Below are 16,988 nucleotides of genomic sequence, written 5' to 3'. Positions count from 1 at the left end.
CCGTGCGCACTTCTGGCTAACTGAAAAAGTGCCTTTTGAGGGTTTGTAGGTTTCCCTTCCTATCCCTAAAGCTCCTCTGTATCCTTCACTGCTCCCTTCTTTTCCCACCTGGCCTTCTCTTTCGTGGCCAGCGTTTGCCACTTGCTCAAACGGTCTGTCACATACACTTGACTGTCTCTCGCATTAATGGCCATGGTTTCAGGGCTGCTCTGGGTGCTACATGTGGGTGGGATTATCCCCAGGGCCTCTCCTGTGCTGTGTCATCAGCTGCTTGATTACCTCTGGACACTCGTCTTCCCCCCTTTTGTATGCGCAGAGCATTTGACAATACCAATGTTGGCAACAAGATCTCATGAAGAAGGGCTGCAATGTAGGTGACCGTGCTGAAGTTACAAACCCTCGCTCTTTCCGAATCTGGCCAAAATCATGAGCCACATCCCATGCATATCTGCCGTTTGTGTATATGGTGCCAGTCGGTGGATGCAAGATGGCCTGCACATGTTGGTGCAGTGAGTTCTGCAACTCGGACTGAGGTGGGAACGTGTCATCTGAGCAATTCAATAACAGCAAAGGTTGACGAGAGAGAACTGGCTCTGTCCGTATAAAAAGTGTGCCTTTCTTCCCAGGGAACCTGCTGTATGTCAGGCCTTGCAGGAGTTCATTGAGAAACGACAGTCGCAGTCAAGCTGGAACCCCCTGGGCCACAGTATCAAGAGGTGTTGAAAAATAAGCAGTGGAGCATGACTTACCCCAATGGCCTTGTGCGAGTATTCCAGATGCTACGCCCAAGCGTTCATGGCAGTGCACAACAAACCTTTCGTCACAACACACTAAACCAAACACTGGAGCAATACATAATGCATTTTTCAATGCTTCAAAATCCTTTGTTAACACCGGTGTGAAGACAATCTCATTTGGGGCGTCCCCCTTTGCATGCATTTTGCAAACCCTGTGCCAAAATGGCATAGTCCACAATCCAAGCCACACAATGCCCTACAACGCCCAAGAACAATCTCAATTTAGGTTTGGTGTGTGGTGGGGGACAGTCATTATGGCGTTTACTCTGGATGGATGGAAACATGATGACCAGGCATTAAGATGTGTCCCAGGTACTGTACTTCAGACTGCCACAACTGCACCTGCACAATGTGATTAATTGTCCCCAAATCCTGTACTACCCTCCATCTTACCTCCTGTAGTTGCCCTGCCCTTCTACACAGCCAATATCAGGGTATTGCAGGGAGTGACAGTGTAGACCAGTACACCTTGTGTCAAAAGGTCGTGGATAATGGGTTCATCCCTTTGTATCGTCTGTGGTGCATGGGGGTAAAGTGACAATCTCTTTTAAAGGTATCACTAGTGGTTCACAGAAAGTAATGCGCCCGCATCATTTGAGCCTGTGGCCCGTGTGTTGTGGAGCATCCTGAAGCCATTCGGTCAAGAATGTCTGTGATGCGGCAAGTACTTGAGTGTGTGGCTAGAGTATATGCTTCCACTGCTGTGGGGAGATCTACCACCACAGCAGGGTCTTGAGGAAGATGAATGTATGAGGCGTGGGGTCTGCAGTGCTGAGGCAGTTCATACACAAGAGCTCTGTAGTGGCAGGTGTGCTGAGCAGGAATGCCTGTGTGGTGTCCAGGGTTAACGCGGTTTCAGGCAGAGGCGTAGGTGAGTGCAGCTTTCCTTGAATGTGGTGGGTGAACGTTTTGTGCTTTTATGCTGCTTTTTGAAGCTCTTGTGTCCACTTGGAGCGTTGTGTGGGCTCCCTGTATTCTAGCTGGGAGTGAAGTATGGGCGCAATAACGCCTGGTCCCGGGGCCTCCTCATGGGACCGTGAGCAGTCTGCGTATACAGTTGGGAAGGGGGTTGCATGTGGATTTTATGGCTGATATTGGGGTTGCATTTGCACATTGTTACTATTACCAGGGGGTTCCGTGATGGTTAGGAGGCTCAAGTGGCTGCTGTGTAAGTGGCCTTGTGTTCCAGGGTGCTGCTGAGTCCGATTAGACCATCCATATGCATTTAGTGCAGCGTGCGTGTATGGGGTTAACCGGTTAGGGCGTTCTGCTTTGCAGTCCCCAAACCTTTGGCAATAGTGGCGTTGAGGAACTTGTGGGGGCTGATATTGGGGACTGGGACTGAATGGGGCAACATTTCTCTGAGGTCTGTGGCCCCTCCCACCCCCGTGCACCTGGTCCTGCACGGGCTTGTCTTTGCGGTTGGTCAAACAGAGCTAGTTGCAGTGTTTACAGTGTCTGTCTTTTGATCGTTATTATCTAAATGCAAACTACCCATGTGCTCTACCGTAGCCATTATCTCTGACGAATCTTTACATTTGCAATCAGTAACTGCTTTTAATAGCCCAGAGAAGCCCAGCAACAAAATGCACTGTTAGCAACTTTGGAGCTTCAGTGGTGACATTTTCTATATTATCATGATTGTGTAAAATGGCAATGACCCTTGATGAGCATCAGTGGTTGTTAGGGGAGTTTTCCTAAAGTCCTACTGCCAGTAAGACTTTAGTGAGCTATCCCAGTGGTTTGTAGATCCCCCAACTCTTAGTATCAGTCTGTACTAACTCTGAGACCTTGGTAGTGTGGCAGAGCAGTCAGGCTTATCTTAAGAGAAGATGTGAGCTGTATTCCGAATCTTAGCTAGAGAGGCGCAGCAAGAAGCACTTACACTTATAGTTATATAAAAGATATATATTTATTATATTTACATCAGAATCACTTTAAATACTTCAGACGTTTATGTTAGAACTCTTAGGAATACTAGATAATGCACTTCAAAGGGCACTTTCACTTTTATGTTTGTTCGCGGTTACATTTGTAGCAACGTTAGAAAGGGAAAAGACATTGTTCGTATTATCGGTTATTGCGCACTCGTGATTTTTCAACTGTTTATACAGTAATGCAATTACTCTGCAAAAACATATAGTAAAGTCACTTTAGGGGAGGAACATGGTTAGTGTAACATAAGCTTAGTTCAAGGTTCTAGAGATGGGTTATTTGCCTCGCAAGTCTTTCAAATCCAAATACACAACCCTAGCTAAAGGCAGTATGGAGAGGGCTTGAAGTCTTGACAAGCAGCGCATTACGAAGAGTTCCTGTGGATTTCTTCCAGTTTCTGGTGTTATTGAAGCAGCAAGTTAACAACTAACAAGGGAGACCCTAAAGTGTACTCGAGGGGGACCCAAGCAGCGGCTTGGGTCTGAGGTAAGAAGGGGTTGCCCTGGACACCTATAAATGCACTGCAACGCTCTGGAGTGACTTTTTGGAATCTGGTAAGCAATACCTTTTTCCCCACAGTACCTTGGGTTAGAAGAAAATGTTTCTGTTGGATGCTCCACGATTTTGCAGCTCTGGACCCGACCTCCGGATTCCTTGGTCTGATGACTGAAGGCAGGACAATGAACGGGATCTCTGAGCAGCAGTCTTGAGGGAAGACCTGCAGCACATCTTTCAGCAACTCCTGGGGTCACTCTACAGTGTTGGCGCCTTTTCTGCAGCACCAACAAAGCACATGGATCGCCCTGTCAATCTTCTTCGTTTCCTGCAGTCCCACACTCTTGGGAGGGGGTCCGGGCGAGTTGGATCGTATCTCTGGAGTGTCCTTATGGGTTCAGCAATGATTTTGACGGATCGCCCTTTCTAGGATGCACTCAAAATGGGCAGCAGATCTCCTGGTATTGGGGTTCCACAGTTCTGGAAGCTCGTAGGACCTCGGGAGATGGCTCATTTCAAAGTTGGTCTTGGGACTGGTTGGGCGCTCGTAGGAACTCCTCTGTCGCACACAAAATGGGGTCAGGACAGAAGTGGTTGCTTCACTGTGGTGCAAAGGGTCGGCAGGCGTCTCTGGTCGTCTTCTTCTTCAGTTACTTCAGTTTCCAGTGGTCAACTTGCCTTTCACCTCAGGCACCTCACCTTTTATCCAGATCCAGCACACACTCTGTTAGGCAAGATTGTATGCAGTACCCTGTGGGAGACTTCACCAGCCTTGTCCTCTTGCCAATAGTTAACCCAACCCTTGGTATAAGCATGTACTACATGTGTTGGTAGAGTGACTGAGCAGCCAGACTTATCGCAAGAGGGGTCAATGTGAGCTGTAGGGTTGTAGCAGAGTTTCACAGTGACAAGTATCCAAATAAGCACTTACACTCAAGGTTTCTTGATTACACAATTATGTATTAATTTGAGACAGTTTAAATAAGCCTTCTTTAGAAAGGGGCAAATATTTAACACTTAAATATACTTCAAAATACACACTCTCAGTTTCAATAAATCAGTAGATACCCTTTTTGGATGACACCCAGCCACTTCCTGCACCCTGAGGTGACTTCAATAACTAGGACACTGTGGACATTGATATATCATGGGTACATTTAGAGCAATGCTGAGTTTGGTGTCAGAAGGAAAGGGTTAGGGAAGGAAATAATGGTTAACACGTTTCTCAAACAGGTAAGTACTTTTGAACCCTCCCCCCCAATGCAACGTAGATGAACCCTTTCCCAGCTATACAAGTAAAGTATGTATAACTTTTTAGCGGGACAGATCAAAACACAAAGTCAGAGATTAGAAGAGTCTTCAGGGAGCCAGGACAGCCAATGTTACTTAAGCAAAGTCTAGGTGAGCTGAAGCACTTCTTGACGGTAAGTATAAAGTCTTGCACAAGGTTTTAGAAGTCTTTGTAGAAAATGAAATCACTGTTGGGCCACAAGCTGGGAGGCTTGTGATGGGCAAAGCCGCAAGCAACTCTGCAAAAGGCAGCAAATGCAAGTCTCAACTGAGAGCAAGCAAGCTACTCAACAAGAGGTAAGTACCCCTTAGTTCACAGTACTTTTGGTCTGAAGAAATTGTTTCCAGCTGGCGGCTTTTGTTCCTGTTGTAGTATGGCAGATCCCGTTGTTCCTGGGTCTCTGTCGTGGGGACAAGAGGGAGGATATCTGCTGACTCCTGCACTACGATTCGAAGGTCGGCAGCAGCAATGGGCAAAGTTCAGATCAGCAGCACTTCGCGGTTTCAGCTTCTCGCGAATAGCACCACTGCGGTTCTTGGATACCTTGTGAACTTTCCTTGCTTCTGGGGTCCAGCACTCTGTTGAGGTGGCTCAGGCTTGGACAGCCCTGCTTCAAGGGAGTCCGGAGGATCTTCCTGGAGTTCGGGGCCAGCTTAAAGATGGTGCACTCAATTCTGGTGTTCCTGTTTTTGGCACGCAGTTCCTGCAGCAGCAATAGAAGTACAGGCAGCAGAGAGGATTTCCAGGTTATTTCATCTTGGGGTTGATTGGTCCCACCAAACCAAGGGGAGAAGTTGTCCGTTGCAGAGCATCTCTAGTCGAGGCGAATTCGGAGCTTCAGCACAGCAGCAGGGCTTCACCGGGCAAGCCAACGGTCCAGGAGTTGCAGCAAGCATCTCTTCCAAGTTCTTCTTTGTATTGCTTCGTCCAGTGGTCGACTCTGCCTTCCTTGCAAAAGACGTCACCTTTTATGCAGGTTTCTCCCATTAATTTGCAGCCTAGCTGTCGCTCACACAGCAGGATGGCTGTCCTCCAAGGACAGCCAACCGGCCAATCACCTTTGTGTGCATTCCTGTAACCAAGGAGACTAAGCACAGGGAGTTTCGGGAAACTCCCTAAATCTCAAGAAGGACTTTCCAAGAAGAAATGGTGAAAAAAGAAGACCAGCGACTTTTTGACAAAATGGGTGCTATACTGCAGCTCCGAATGCAGCCTGCAGTAAAAATACACAATGGTAGGAAAAAGTAAACCATTGTCACCAGCCATTAATTGTAGAAAGAGTAACATAAAAATGTTACCTGAGAAGGTAGACAAAGGGGATACTAAGTAACCCCTCTAGTACTCCATGTGTGCTGGGTCTACAAAGTTACAAAATGTAAGTAAAGTCAATTTAACTTCACTGCTTTTTGAAACAGTAGTTTAACGAAGAGAAGGTATTTAAACCTTTGGAAAATCTGAAAGACTGCACTGAAGGTGCTGTGTCAGAATGTAAAAAGATGATTCTTATGGAGTTTGTCAGACTCCAAAACCAAAAGAAACGGTGTTCAGATTAAAGAAAAATACATGAGAGTGGGGAAAAGGTCTCACTCTCTACAGGTTAGAGAGTAAACGTCCTAAAGTCCAGCAAAAAGTGCTGGGGGTCTAAGGTAGAAGGGAATTGGCACATTTCTGAGAATGCTCTCTAACACTTGTCCCCCCCCCCCCCTTTCCCTGTCAAAGGGACAGGAGGATTTAATCCACTCCTGGATAAATCTTCTTAATCCAGTCGGTCATACTTTCTGGAGTGACCATCAGCATTTTGGTGATTAAATCCTGACCTGTGTTCTATGGTGAAATGAAACCCCTGAAGGCTGATTGACCATCTTAATAATGTAGGATTCTCCCCCTTCATCTGCATTAACCATCTCAAGGGTTGGGGGTCTGTTTGAATTATAAAAGTAGATCCATACACGTATGCTTTAAACTTCTTCATAGACCACACAGTGGCAAAACATTCACGTTCAATTGTTGCACACCTTCAGTTTGCTACCGATGAAGCAGATTGGGTGTTCCCTGCCTTTCTGATCTAGCCGACTCAGAACTGCTCCTATTCCTGAACTCAAAGCATCAGTTTGTACAATAAAGGATTGGTTGTAGTCCACAGTTCTCAAGCCTGGAGCTTGACAAAGGGCTGGGCTTTCTTAAGCCCTTCAAATGCCTTGGTGCACTCCTCATTCCACCTGACCTTCTTGGGGAATTTGTGTGAGATCACCATATTCAAGGGAGAAGCTATGGTCCCATAGTTCTCAAAGAAGTTACTATAGTAACCCGTGAGACCTAGAAAGGCTCATCTGGGTTTGAGTAGTAAGGGTGGCCCAGTCTTGCACAGCTTGTACTTTGCTAGGCAATATCCTTATTTCGTCTCCTTCTACCGCATGACCAAGGTGTTAGACCACTTTACTCTGACCAATTTGACATTTGCTTGTCTTTATGGTCAGATGGGCCTGCTCAAGAGCCTGCAAAACATATCCAAGATGCTATTCTCAAGTGGGGCTGAACACTGCAATGTCATCCAAGTATGCCATGCAGAAGTCCTCCAACCCATTCAGAACATGATTCACCATCCTTTGGAATGTAGCAGGTGCATTTATTTGTCCAAAAGCCATAACCTTAAACTGGTAGAGGCCTCCTGGGGTGGAGAATGCATTTTTCTCCTTGGCATGGTCTGTCCGAGCTATTTACAATTAGCCTGATGTTAGGTCAAGAGTTCTGAGGAACTTGGCTGAACCAAGTCTATCCACCAGCTCATCTGTCGTTGGTAAAGGATGGGCATCAGTCTTTGTGACTGCATTAAGAGCTCTATAATCCACACAGAATCTCAACTCCTTGGATCCTGCCTTTGGTACTAGCACAACTTGACTAGCCCTTGGACTTGTAGATGACTCTATTACCCCAAGATCAAGCCATTTCTTGACCTCCTCCTTTTTGTGGGTTCTTACATGGACTAACATCCTGTAATCGCTGCTTTTGACAGGGAGACAGTCACCAGTACGTTTATCATGCTTGTCCCAAGGGGACAAGCCTGGTGTCAGTGAAAGCAGGGAGGCAAACTGATTTACCTGAACTTTGCACTCCTCCTGCTGTTCTAGAGTCAGATCAGAAGAGAGATTAACTCCTTCTATTTTTCCATCTAAAGACTGTCTCCTGAGAAGGTCGGGTATAGGTTCACTCTCCTCCCCCTCCCCCCCTTCTCCTTTGCCTCCTCCTCCTCCTCCTCCTCCTCCTCCTGATCAGATTCTAAGAACAAAGCGCCCGGTTCTGGTCTGGATACAAATGCCTTTAGATGGTTGGTGTGAAAGGCCCTAGGGGCCTCCTTGCGGTTGCCCAAGTCCACTAAGTAATTGACCTCTCCAAGGTTTCCCACAACCTTGAAGGGTCCCATCCATTTGTCTTGTAAGGCCCTCTGCCTTTTAGGTACCATAGCTAGAACTAGCTGGTCTTGAGTAAACTAAACCATGTTGGTTTTCTGGTCATGCCAATGTTTAACCAGAGCCTGACCTGCTTTCAAGTTATCAGAAGCTTCTGTCATCATTTGTGTCATTCTCCTTCAGAGATCTAACACATCGTCAGTGACTCTCACTGGCTTGAGGGAAGGAGCACTCTCCAACCCTTCCTTGATTAGGGCCAATGAAACGCTAACCAGAAGACCATAGAGGAGCTCAAAGGGGCTGAAACCAACCCCTTGTTGGGGGACTTCTCTTTAAGCAAAGAGAAGGCATGGCGGTAGAAGGTCCCACTTTCTTCTACGGTGTTCTCCTGAAGCACCTGTCATGCTCTTCATAGTTCTATTAACCCTCTCCACCAACCCATTGGTTTGGCGATGGTAGGCTGTTGAGAACTTTTAGGTCACTCGCAGTTTTTCCACATGGCCTGCATTTAGTGGGACATAACATACCAAGGAGGGCCTTTGCCACTGCTTGAGCAGTAAAAGTCCTCATAGGTATGACTTCAGGATACCTGGTAGCATAGTCTACCACAACCCAGATAGGGCCAATCTCCATCACGCCCTTCCTGGGCAAACTCCTGGAAAAGCTTGCCATCTCTCAGCTTAACCTTCACACTGAATCTGTTGGTTGTCTCCATGACCATTAGTCTGGCTTCAGAGCTGCCAGAAGCACAGAAACGGCTCTCCTGAAAATCCATGATGACCTGCTCTCCAACCTTGACTTCAACACCCCCTGTGACCTCATCTTACTTGATCTCTCTTCTGCCTTTTCCACGGTCAACCATGCTATCCCGCTCAACCGTCTCCGTGAAAACCTGGGTATCACTGATCAGGCCCTGGCTTGGCTGACCTAATTCCTCTCTGATCGACCCTCCCAGGTCCAACTTGGGTCCTTCCTCTTCTCTATCTCTACCTGTGGTGTCCCCCAGGGGTCCCTGACTGTTCAATCAATACCTGGCACTTCTTGCCCACTGCATTGCCACTCTCTGCCCCAACTTTCAGTGCTATGAGGATGACACCCAACTCACTTTCAGGCTCCCTTCCCCCACTTCCTCTCCGTCTCTCATCTCTGACTGTCTTTCTGCTATGAAGGAGTGGTGTGCCGTAAATGATCTCTGCCTTAATGCCAGTAAGACAGAGATTCTCCTCATCGGAACACCTGCTCCCCGGAGAGCCGGAGAATGGAGGAGAGGACCTGGGACCCGGGGAGAGCCGGAGAATGGAGGAGAGGACCTGGGACCCGGGGAGAGCTGGAGAATGGAGGAGAGGACCTGGAACATGGGCAGATCTGGACAATGGAGGAGAGGTCATAGAACCTGGGGAAATTTGGAGAATGGAGGAGAGCCCTGAGGACCTGGCGAGAGCTGGTGAATGGAGGAGAGGCCCTGGGACCTGGGGAGAGCTGGAGAATGGAGGAGAGCACATGGGATGTGGGGAGATCTGGGGAATGGGGGAGAGGACCTAGGGCCTGGGGAGAGCTGGAGAATGGAGGAGAGCCCCTTTGACCTGAGGAGAGCTGGAGAATGAAGGAGAGCCCCTTGGACCTGGGGAGAGCTGGAGAATGGAGGAGAGCCCCAAGAACCTGGGGAGAGCTGGAGAATGAGGGAGAGCCCCTGGGGAGCGCTGTAGAATGGGAGAGAGGACCTGGGACCGGGGAGAGCTGGAGAATGTAAGAGAGTCCTTGTGACTGGCGAGAACTGGAGAATGGAGGAGAGGTCATGGAACCTGGGGAGAGCTGAACAATGGAGGAGAGGACCTTCGGAGAGTTGGAGAATGGCCCCTGGGACCTGAGGAGAGCTGGAGACTGTAGGAGAAACCCTGGAACCTGGGGAGAGCTGGAGGATGGAGCAGAGGTCCTGCGGGGGGGGGGGGGGGGTGGCTGGAGAATAAAGGTGAGTCCCTGGGACCTGAGGAGAGCTGGAGAATGGAGGAGTCTCCCTGGGGCCTGGGGAGAGCTGGAGAATGGAGGAGAGTCCCTGGGGCCTGGGGAGAGCTGGAGAATGGAGGAGAGCCCCTGGGACCCGGGGAGAGCTGGAGACTGGAGGAGAGCCCCTGGGACCTGTGAAGAGCTGGAGAATGGAGGAGGGCCCCTGGGACCTGGGGAGAGCTGGAGAATGGAGGAGGGCCCCTGGGACCTGGAGACTGGAGGAGGGCCCCTGGGACCTGGGGAGAGCTGGAGACTGGATGGGCAGCCCTGCCTGAGTCTGGGTGAGGAGGGGATGGGAGGCTTTTTAAGCCTGATCTGAAGGATACAGAGATTCAGGAACCCAGCAAGGAAGGTCTCTCAAACCCCTGGCAAACACTTGCTACGCTCACAAATGCCCAATCACAATCGGCCCCTCGCTCAAAGAAAATCATGTACCAATAATTATCAATGTATTGATAAACACCGTGCACATATCATTGAGCATGTCTTAGAAATATACACAAAGTCTTAGTGAAACTAGTTCAAGAAAACTCCCAGTCTGACAGCACAGGTACCAAAAGGCTTCCCAATGAGGCGGGAGCGCTCCTTGACGTGTCTCCTGCGAGGTGCAGAACCGCTGAGGCGGGAGCGCTCCTTGACTTGTCCCCTGCGAGGTGCAGAACCGCTGAGGCAGGAGCGCTCCTTGACTTGTCCCCTGCGAGGTGCAGAACCGCTGAGGCGGGAGCGCTCCTTGACGTGTCCGCTGCGAGGTGCAGAACCGCTGAGGCGGGAGCGTTGCTTGATGTGTTCCCTGCGAGGTGCAGAACCGCTGAGGCGGGAGCGTTGCTTGATGTGTTCCCTGCGAGGTGCAGAACCGCTGAGGCAGGAGAGCTGCTTGACATGTCCCCTGCGAGGTGCAGAGCTGCTGAGGCGGGAGCGCTGCTTGACATGTCCCCTGCGAGGTGCAGAGCTGCTGAGGCGGGAGCGCTGCTTGACATGTCCCCTGCGAGGTGCAGAACCGCTGAGGCAGGAGCACTGCTTGACGTGTCCCCTGCGAGGTGCAGAACCGCTGAGGCAGGAGCGCTCCTTGACGTGTCCGCTGCGAGGTGCAGAACCGCTGAGGCGGGAGCGCTGCTTGACGTGTCTCCTGCGAGGTGCAGAACCGCTGAGGCGGGAGTGCTGCTTGACGTGTCCCCTGCGAGATGCAGAACAGCTGAGGCGGGAACGCTTCTTGACGTGTCCTCTGCGAGGTGCAGAACCGCTGAGGCGGGAGCGCTGCTTGACGTGTCCCCTGCGAGGTGCAGAACAGCTGAGGCGGGAACGCTGCTTGATGTGTCCCCTGCGAGGTGCAGAACCGCTAAGGCGGGAGCGCTGCTTGATGTGTCCCCTGCGAGGTGCAGAACCGCTGAGGCGGGAGTGCTGCATGACGTGTCAGCCCCTGCGAGGTGCAGAACTGGGACAGGGACTGCAGAAGGAGAAAGGCCACCCCACCGCCTGTCCTCCCGCCAATCTGTCACCAGTGTCTTCAGCCCCATTGGCAAACATATTCTGGTTATTGAGCAGAGCCCTGATCACCTTTTATGGGGTACAAACATGGTGGAAGTGGCTAGCATCACTGTTGTGAAAAGAGCTTTTAGAATAACAAAATCAAAGGAATGTATAAAGGTCCAGTCCTGCATGGCCTGAATTTCCTTTGTAGCAGTCGCCAGAAGCAGAGTCACTGGCGACTGTTGCGATCACGCAGCCTGGCTTCTTGTGGCGATTAATTCGCTGGTTTAGTGAAAACGTCATTTCCTTGGCTTGGGGCATGGTGATGTCTCATTAGGAAAGTCTGCATTCATCTTACTGCCGAGGTCAGTTCTTCCTGTGTGGCTGGACCTGCTATGTCGCCATATGAATCGCGTATCAAAGAGCTCAATATGGGAGCCAATGAGATATTGTTCCTGAGATGTCAGAGGTGGAGCGGACTGCCATTTATTAACATCAGAGGAGACCCTGACTGGCTGCAGGTAAGGGAAAACCCTGGACATGTGGGATTTACCCCTTAAGTGCCAGGCTATTATGCAATTCTGGGCAAAAAGGACAAGCATACTCGTTTTTGGCACTTAAGCGGTTAAGGGTCTTAGTGGGCAAGCATCGATGCCGGTGATATGGAAAGGAGCACCCAGAAAGTGGGAGAGATAGTGGAGAAGGAGTTTACCCTGACAGTTACATGCAAGGTACCCAAAGGAGTGAAGAAGACGAGAGGCAGGCGGCTGGAGAGGCTGAACCATGGGAGAGTGCAAGACGAGTGGCAGGCGGCTGGAGAGCCAGAACCATGGGAGAGTGCAAGACGAGTGGCAGGCGGCTGGAGAGCCAGAACCATGGGAGAGCGGAAGACGAGAGGCAGGCGGCTGGAGAGCCAGAACCATGGGAGAGTGCAAGACGAGTGGCAGGCGGCTGGAGAGCCAGAACCATGGGAGAGTGCAAGACGAGTGGCAGGTGGCTGGAGATGCAGAACTCTGGGAGAGCACAAGACGAGTGGCAGGCGGCTGGAGATGCAGAACTCTGGGAGAGCGCAAGACGAGTGGCAGGCGGCTGGAGAGGCTGAACCATGGGAGAGCGGAAGACGAGAGTCAGGCGGCTGGAGAGCCAGAACCATGGGAGAGTGCAAGACGAGTGGCAGGCGGCTGGAGATGCAGAACTCTGGGAGAGCGCAAGACGAGTGGCAGGTGGCTGGAGAGCCAGAACCATGGGAGAGCGGAAGACGAGAGGCAGGCGGCTGGAGAGGCTGAACCATGGGAGAGCGGAAGACGAGAGGCAGGCGGCTGGAGAGCCAGAACCATGGGAGAGCGGAAGACGAGAGGCAGGCGGCTGGAGAGCCAGAACCATGGGAGAGTGCAAGACGAGTGGCAGGCGGCTGGAGATGCAGAACTCTGGGAGAGCGCAAGACGAGTGGCAGTTGGCTGGAGAGCCAGAACCATGGGAGAGTGCAAGACGAGTGGTGGGTGGCTGGAGATCCAGAACCCTGGGAGAGCGCAAGACGAGAGGCAGGCGGCTGGAGAGCCAGAACCATGGGAGAGCGCAAGACGAGTGGCAGGCGGCTGGAGATCCAGAACCCTGGGAGAGCGCAAGACGAGTGGCAGGCGGCTGGAGAGCCAGGCGATTTGCCAGGCGAGACCTGGTCCTATTACCAAAAGCTGCTAGAAATGTTGCTGGAACACTTTACTGCTCTGAGTGGCACTTCCTTTTGTCAGGTTTTCCAAGAGCGCCACCTCACCATGAAGAGTAAACAACCTGACCTCTATTAGTTTAATTCCGATCCTACCCAAACCTGTACTCGTTCATTATCACAAATCTGTTCTAAAGATATGCCTTGCCTGGCTGCTTTCTTCATCCGTGCCCACAACCGGACATTGTGTTTCACATCTGAATATTCTACGATGATCCTTCGAAGGACTTGAGAACTCATTCAAAAACCTTCTCCTGTTTTTCCGCTACATATCTGATATGTTCTTGTGTATGTTGCCAGCTTCCAGCCCAGTTTATAAAGATCCAAGTTGTATGTAAAATCGGAGAGCAAAAGGAAGGGCTGCGAGCAGACTGAGAGACTTCCCTGGCAAAAGGAAGGGCTGCGAGCAGACTGAGAGACTTCCCTGGCAAAAGGAAGGGCTGCGAGCAGACTGAGAGAGACTTCCTTGCAGACCCCTGTCCATTCCTAATGAACATTGCTCTTTGCTTTTCTACAGGGATAATTGCATCTATGCGATTTTAACGAATTAAACAACGGAGAATTAAATAACTTTTATAACAAAATATATTTTTTTTTTTTTTTATTTGGGGGTGCTGCCCCCATGTTCCCATGCTTTTAAACCCAACCCACTCTACACCCGTTTTAAGCCCTTAGCCCCACACCCATATATAATATATATATATTTTTTTTAATTGATATTGTTCGTTATTAATGTTATTCTTTGTTTCCCATTCGATAAAATGACTGAAGACCATATAATTAGGAGTCACGACAAATGCTCTCGTTTCTTTTCTTAACAGCGAGCCCAGAGTGTGGGACAGATCTGCCATCCTTGCATATTAAAAGTGAGCCGGAGACCATCATCATAGACCACCAGTACTCTGATGGAAGAGAAGGCCATTCAAATAACAGCGGTAAGTCAGTGGCAGTAATAGTACTATACAATGATACTACATGCTGTAAAAACATAAAACAATACATTATTCAGCATACTATGACAACCAAAATCCCCAAATCCATCAAAATCACAAACCTAAAGTTCAATAAAAAAAAAAGAAGTGCACATCCGAGAACACAAGTAAATCAGCGCAGCCTCTTCCCCCACATTCCCTGGGGGGTGGGTAAATCAGCACAGCCTCTTCCCCCACATTCCCTGGAGGCTGGTAAATCAGCACACCCTCTTCCCCACATTCCCAGAGGGAAGGGGTAGTAAATCAGCACAACCTCTTCCCCACATTCCCAGAGGGAAGGGGTAGTAAATCAGCACACCCTCTTCCCCACATTCCCAGAGGGAAGGGGTAGTAAATCAGCACACCCTCTTCCCCACATTCCCAGAGGGAAGGGGTAGTAAATCAGCACACCCTCTTCCCCACATTTCCAGAGGGAAGGGGTAGTAAATCAGCACACCCTCTTCCCCACATTCCCAGAGGGAAGGGGTAGTAAATCAGCGCAACCTCTTCCCCACATTCCCTCGGGGGGGGGTAGTAAATTAGCACACCCTCTTCCCCACATTCCCTGGGGGGTGGTAAATCAGCGCAACCTCTTCCCCACATTCTCTGGGGTGGTAGTAAATCAGCGCAACCTCTTCCCCACATTGCCTGGGGGGGTGGTAAATCAGCACAGCCTCTTCCCCCACATTCCCTGGAGGCTGGTAAATCAGCACACCCTCTTGCCCACATTCCCAGAGGGAAGGGGTAGTAAATCAGCGCAACCTCTTCCCCACATTCCCTCGGGGGGGTAGTAAATTAGCACAACCTCTTCCGCACATTCCCTGGAGGGGTGGTAAATCAGCACACCCTCTTCCCCACATTCCCTGAGGGGAAGGGGTAGTAGATCAGCGCAACCTCTTCCCCACATTCCCTCGGGGGGGGTAGTAAATTAGCACACCCTCTTCCCCACATTCCCTGGGGGGTGGTAAATCAGCGCAACCTCTTCCCCACATTCTCTGGGGTGGTAGTAAATCAGCGCAACCTCTTCCCCACATTGCCTGGGGGGGTGGTAAATCAGTGCAGCCTCTTCCCACAATCCCTGGAGGGGGTGGTAGGTCAGACACGAGGAAGCCCAAATATGTCGCATTTTTACAGGATGCTTGAGAATAATATCAGCAGGCCTCCCGTTCCCCACCTAACGCAACTAACCTAGGCTGTTTGACATCTTGTCTAAAGTCCAAAGGACATCTGTCCTCCATCCAAACACTAATCTTCATTTGTGCAGTGCAAGAGGGGGTTCTGTGAGTTTTTGAGTGGGTTAAGTATGCAGAGAGTTTGAGCATTTCGGTTAGTGGGTTGTGTTAGGCAGAATTACATGCAGTACCCTTTGGGAACACTACACACAAGTAGGACTACAAGTGTAAGCACAATTTCACCTTTGGTACAAGCCTGTACTACACAGTAATGTGCTAGCAGTGACTGAGCAGCCAGACGTATCTCAAGAGTAATGTGAGCAGTACAAGGTGTTACACACAGGACTTGCAATCACAGTAGTTCAAACAAACACTAGTTAAGGTTTCTTGGTAAAAGAATATACATTTATTTGCACAGTCAGTTGGAAAACATTCCACTAGTAAGAAAGCAGCTCAATATCACACACTAATATACTACAGTACACAACCGATACGTTTCTGAACAAGTTAAGCTTCCCTGAAGTGGGAGCAAAGTGGCACTTCAGTTACTTTCAAAAGGGGTAGAAAGACAAGTTTAAAAGAAGTTAAAGCACAATTACTTTCATAGGGAAAGCAAATAGTTTCAGTTCACTACACTACTGGCAAGAGCCGGAGAATGGAGGAGAGGTCAAGGAACCTGGGGAGATCTGGAGAATGGAGGAAAGGACCTTTGGAGAGTTGGAGAATGGAGGAGGGCCCCTGGGGCCTGAGGATAGCTGGAGGATGGAGGAGAGGACCTGGGGAGAGCTGGAGAATGGAGCAGAGTAATAGTTTCAGTTCCCTATAGCCAGCAATTCAATTCAATAGGCTGGCCCAAAATCAATGGTTCAGAGTCTTGGATAGTATAGCACAGTTCTGGTAGTAAACGGTTAAGTCTTTTCCAATGTTCGAGGAAGTAGTTTGCCAGAAAAAGAGTTATATGTCGGATTAGGAGCGAACGAGGCCCCAAAGTTGGGAAAGTTTCGCAAACTTTCACTACGGCAGAAACGAGTTCCACACCGCGTTTGCACAGTACCTTAGGTATGAAGAAAAGCTGTAGCTGAGGCAGTTGTTCCTGGCAGTTCCTGCAGATCTCGCTGTTCCTGAGCTTCAGTCGTGGGGACAAGGAGGACGTCGGGAGGTTCCTGCACTGCCCAGGGAAGAGGCCACAAGCTTGGCAAAATGTCGGTTTAAGGTGTGAGTGCCTTAAAGTCCACAAACTGGTATCCTTCTCACTGGCTATCCGGTTTTCAACAGCACTCTGAAGAAAATGTGACTAGTATAGAGACAGCGTCCAGGTGACTTGCGAGTTGGTTGTTCCCACCAGCTCAAGGGAAGAAGTCGTCCTTGAAGGAGCTTCTCTGTCGAGGGAGTTTTAGGCAATTTGGACCTGCAGCAGGGCTTCACCGGGCAAACCAACGGTCCAGGAGCTGCAGCAGTCGTCTTCCTTCAGCTCATCTTTGTTTCTTTCGTTCCAGTGGTCGACTCTACCTTCCAGTTCTGTGGACTCGCCTTTTAAACAGTTTTCTCCCATTCATCCCAGTCTAGCTGTCACTCACCCAGCAGGGTGGCTGTCCTTGCCGGACAGTCAGCCAGCCAATCACACCAGAGTGCATTCAGGTCTCCTAGGAGACTAAGCACAGGGAGTTTCGGCCACCTCCCTCACATCCTGTCCACCCCAGACACTCGGGCGCCAGAGGAAGGCTTC

At 50.0% G+C, this 16,988-nt stretch overlaps 1 protein-coding gene across 3 annotated transcripts in view; it reads left to right on the top strand.

Annotated features, from left to right (window-relative positions):
- LOC138489520 (zinc finger protein 732-like) overlaps positions 1–16,988 on the top strand; it is a 298,978-nt gene that overhangs the window by 190,193 nt on the left and 91,797 nt on the right. For all 3 annotated transcript variants that reach the window (XM_069617265.1, XM_069617266.1, XM_069617264.1), the window contains exon 6: positions 13,941–14,054. In XM_069617265.1, coding sequence (XP_069473366.1) covers positions 13,941–14,054 — 114 coding nt within the window. The remainder of the gene's footprint in view (positions 1–13,940; positions 14,055–16,988) is intronic.

This window comes from Ambystoma mexicanum, chromosome 9, assembly GCF_040938575.1.
Source record: "Ambystoma mexicanum isolate Mex_15411 chromosome 9, UKY_AmexF1_1, whole genome shotgun sequence".
In the NCBI taxonomy this organism is placed as follows: Eukaryota; Metazoa; Chordata; class Amphibia; order Caudata; family Ambystomatidae; genus Ambystoma; species Ambystoma mexicanum.
The sequence above is the reverse complement of the archived record's forward strand: the minus strand, read 5'-3'. Positions and strand labels throughout refer to the sequence as shown.